This window comes from Pediculus humanus, genomic scaffold, assembly GCF_000006295.1.
Source record: "Pediculus humanus corporis 1103172107519 genomic scaffold, whole genome shotgun sequence".
In the NCBI taxonomy this organism is placed as follows: domain Eukaryota; kingdom Metazoa; phylum Arthropoda; class Insecta; order Psocodea; family Pediculidae; genus Pediculus; species Pediculus humanus.
This window is the reverse complement of record NW_002987135.1, coordinates 20,352-24,490: the sequence shown is the minus strand read 5'-3', so window position 1 is coordinate 24,490 and position 4,139 is coordinate 20,352. Positions and strand designations below refer to the sequence as shown.

At 25.1% G+C, this 4,139-nt stretch overlaps 1 protein-coding gene across 1 annotated transcript; it reads right to left on the bottom strand.

The window, feature by feature from the left end:
* Window positions 1–2,715: 2,715 nt before the first annotated feature.
* Window positions 2,716–3,456, bottom strand: Phum_PHUM170650 (uncharacterized protein; the record flags this gene model as incomplete). Its single annotated transcript, XM_002425010.1, has 3 exons — window positions 2,716–2,723; window positions 2,921–3,131; window positions 3,397–3,456. The coding sequence occupies 3 exons, from the start codon at window positions 3,454–3,456 to the stop codon at window positions 2,716–2,718; spliced, it is 279 nt and encodes a 92-aa protein (XP_002425055.1).
* Window positions 3,457–4,139: the final 683 nt, after the last annotated feature.

Here is a 4,139-nt window from a genome sequence, read left to right as displayed (position 1 = left end):
GGGAAGGGTGTGGGAATGGGAAGGAAAAGGGAGAGAAAGAGGGCAGGGAAGGGGCAGAGGGGAAAAATACATTTCCAAACATTCGTTTTTTTTTTTTTTAATTTTGAAAATTTTTTTATTTTCATGTCATCGTGCGTGCGGTTGATGCGGTTTACGTACGTACGTAAACGAACGACAGCAAAAAACCATTTCCGGTTTTTTTTGTTTTTCTATCGTTAAGATCACTCTCCGATCGTACGAACTTTAACCTCAAAATTTTTTTTAAATTCTCATCGAACATCTTCATTATCGTAATTTTAATTAATTATTATTATCATCATCATCATCAACATCTTCGTCATTTTATTTTATTTTAATCGTATCATCGACTAAAATTCGTTATTTAATTTCATTTCCGGTTTTTTAGTTATTATTACGCTACACCGAGATAGTTAATACTATGTATTAACGATAGAAAATTTCTTCTTATTCTTGTTCATCTCCTTCCTTTTTTTTTGTCTTCTGCTTTTTATTTTTATTTTTTTACTTTTAATTAGCTCATTAAAAATTGTTTAATTTTGTCTCTCATCATTGAAAATTTTTTTGTTTTATTTTTATTTTAATATTTTCTTTTTTTGTTTTAATTATTTAATTATCTTTCTTGAAAAATTTTTTTTGCGTTGAAACATTCTAGATATTTTCCACTACTCCCACCCCGCGCTTCCCCCCGTTCCCCCACTCCCACCGCCATTTTTTTTATTTAACGATAATGATAATAAAATACTTAAAAAAATTATTAATTTTTTTTTAAATTAAAAAATTAGTCAAATTTTCTGTGAAAAAAAAGTTTTTTTATTTTCTCTTTTTATTATTATTATTATTATTATTATTATTATTAATATTAATGTCATCTTTATTATTATTATTATTGTTTTAAAACGAAGAAAAAAAGGCAAAAAAGTTTTTTAATAATATTCATTCGAGAAAATTAATTTGGTTTCGTAGAAATTTTTTTTTTTTTTGTTTCTTAAAAATGGATTTTTAAAACTTTTGTAAAAAAACGAGAAACTCGAAACTCGATCTCGAAATGTATTTTTTATTTCGATTCGAGTTTTAATCGAATCGAAATAAATTAAAAAAAAAAAACAAATTTTTGTTTTTTCTCTATACTGGAACGAATTTTTTTTTATCGACACCGCAACGTTCGACCACTCGATTCTTCTTATCAGTATTATTATCATTATCATTTCGACATTACACGTAATCATTGATAACAGAAAATTTTATATCCAACCATTTTAATTTTTTTTTCCTAAATTTTGATTGATTAATTTTTAACGATTTTCGCGAATGTTGAGAGCGGAAACGGGAACGAGGACGGGGAAAAAAAAGGTTAAAAGGTCAAATTTTATATATTAACCGTTACACGAATGCAAACACGAGATTTAAAAATAAAAAAATAAAAATTATTTATTTATTTATTTATCGACCGCAAAAGCAATTATTAACAACAACAACAATCAGGCGATAAATCAATTAAAATAGAGTTTATTAATTATTTAAATAAATTAAATTGACGAATGCGATAATTCCATCATCCATTCACGGTCGTGTGGAGATTCGCAGAGAGAAAAATAAAAAAAAATTAAAAATGGCGGACGAAGATTCAATTTAATAGGTGGGGAAAGTTGTAAAGGGGCGTGAGGGTGAGAGTAAAAGAGGGGGGGGGGGGGGTTTATTTTATTTTTTAAATGTTAAACACGTACATTTTCAATAACAACAACATAAAAAAAAATTGAAAACAATCCTTGAAAGATGACAAAAAAAAAAAAATTAATTAATTAATTAAAAAAAAAAAATTTGTAGCTTTTTACAAATCATCATTATTATTATTATTATTATTATTATTATTATTATTATTATTATTATTATTATTATTATTATTATTATTATTATTATTATTATTATTATTATTAATATCAACGAGGAGGATCGTCTTTATTGTTTTATAATAATAATAATAATAATAATGAAAACGATTTTTTTTTTGTGTACAAAAAAACGTGACGTCATTTTCAAAGTTTTCTTTTCGTCGATCGTCGGTTAAAATGAGTGAGTGGAGGAGTGGGGGACGTGAGGGGGGGGGAAATGCAAAAAGATTTTGGGGGGTGGAAAAAAAAACAGAGAAAGATCTAAAAGGATTTATTAAAGATTTTTTTTTGTTTTTTTAAATACCTGACTCATAAATTTTTTTTTTTTTTTTGTAAAAAGAAATTTCGTAAACGTTTTCTTCCTTCTCTCTTTCCCTCTCTCTTTCTCTTTCCCTCTCTCGTGAAAATATGGTAATTTTTAAACATATTTAAGTTAGAGACTTTCCATTCCAGTTATGTAATTTTTTTTTTTTTTGTTTCTTTTTAGAAATATCCAAAATGATTTATTTTTTTCTTTTAAAAGTTTAAACTTTTTTTCCTTTCTTTTTTTTGTACAGACTCAAGAGGAAGAGTAAAAGAAAGAAATTTTTTTTATTTTGTTTTTTTTTTGTTACGGTTAAAATAATGAAAGGAATTTTTTATTATTTAAAAACCCATCGGGCATTTAAAAACAAAAACAAAAGTAAATTATTCCAGTATAAAAACTTTTTTTTTTTTTTTTATTTCAGATAAAACTTTTATAAAGAAATTTTTTTTTTTTCCTGCAAATAATTTTCGTGATTCGTTGTAAAAAAAACATTTTATTTTAAATTCCTGCCAATGTTTTAATAAAAAAAAAAAAAAAAAAAAAATGGCGGCGGAGATACGAGAGAAAAAAACACGAGAGTGGTATTCTTGTAATATGTTAGAGATGGAGGATGTTTAAGGGGGTGGGGGTTGACTAGGAGTAAATTTTCAAGTTGGATGCCTTGGGCGAGAGACAGAGAGTTGTCAATAAAAAAAAAACTCACCGACGACTTTAAAATGAATAAAATGACTTAAATGTGGAGTCGTTGATATCTGGCATTCGTATATACCAGAATCTCTGTGTTGTGGATATTTTATCTGAAGCGTCCATTCTTCCGAATGTACGTGATGTATCGCACGAAACCTTTGATCCGATGTGTACGTGTAACGACCAACTGTTAATAAATGTATGTCACGATGTCTCACCCATGATACCTGATTAAAAAAAAAAAAAAAAACAAAAAAAATTCAATTAAAAAAAATCAATAAAAAAAAACTTTTCTCACACGTATTCATACACGACGACATTATTATTAAAACCAAATATCAAATTTATCAAATTAATTAATTAATTATTTATTTATTTAATTAATTAATTTTATTTTAACAATTTTAACAAAAAAAAATAACAAAAAACGAACGAAAACGAAAAAAAAAATTTTTTTTTCTTTTTAAATGGACGGGTATATAAACTGATTACGTTTCCACCATTCCACCGCCTTCTATTAAAAAAATTCAAAATGGCCGCCAAATGCGACATCTATCGTTAATTTTTTACATTAAATTTGTAAACATAAACATAAACCGCGTTATATTTTGTATTTTCGATTCGAAATGCACGTCGTCGCCATATTGAAAATAATAATAATAATTTTTTTAATTAACTAACGAGAGTGAAAAAAAAAAGAAAACAGAAAGTTCGACAGAAAATTTACGCGAAACGGAAATTAAAAAACAAAAAAAAAAATTTTCCCCTTATTATTTAAATGAAAATAGTAATAATATTAATAAAACCTCATTTTAAAATTTGTGATGATGTCATTATTAAAATCCCCTCCGAATCGTCGTCGTTTATTATCGTCATTCGTTAATATAGTAAGAATTAATAAATGAACGTGAAGTGAAGTTTTCTTTTTTTTTTTTGATAAAAATAATAAATAATTTCTATTGCGAAAAATAAAAAAAAATTTTTTTTTAACTGAAAAATAAACGGAAACAATAAAGAGCCACCCAAATCCAAAGCAGAAGACTTTTTTTTTTTATTTTTTTCGAAAACAAAAGAAAAAAAAAAATTCGACTACCAAACATTAAAAATGAAATTTTAAAAAAAATATTTTTTTTTCTTTCTTTTTTTTTTTAAAATTTTATTTTATTTAAAACCCTATAAATAATAATTATACTAATATTAATAATAATGATGATGATGATAATGATTATAGTAAT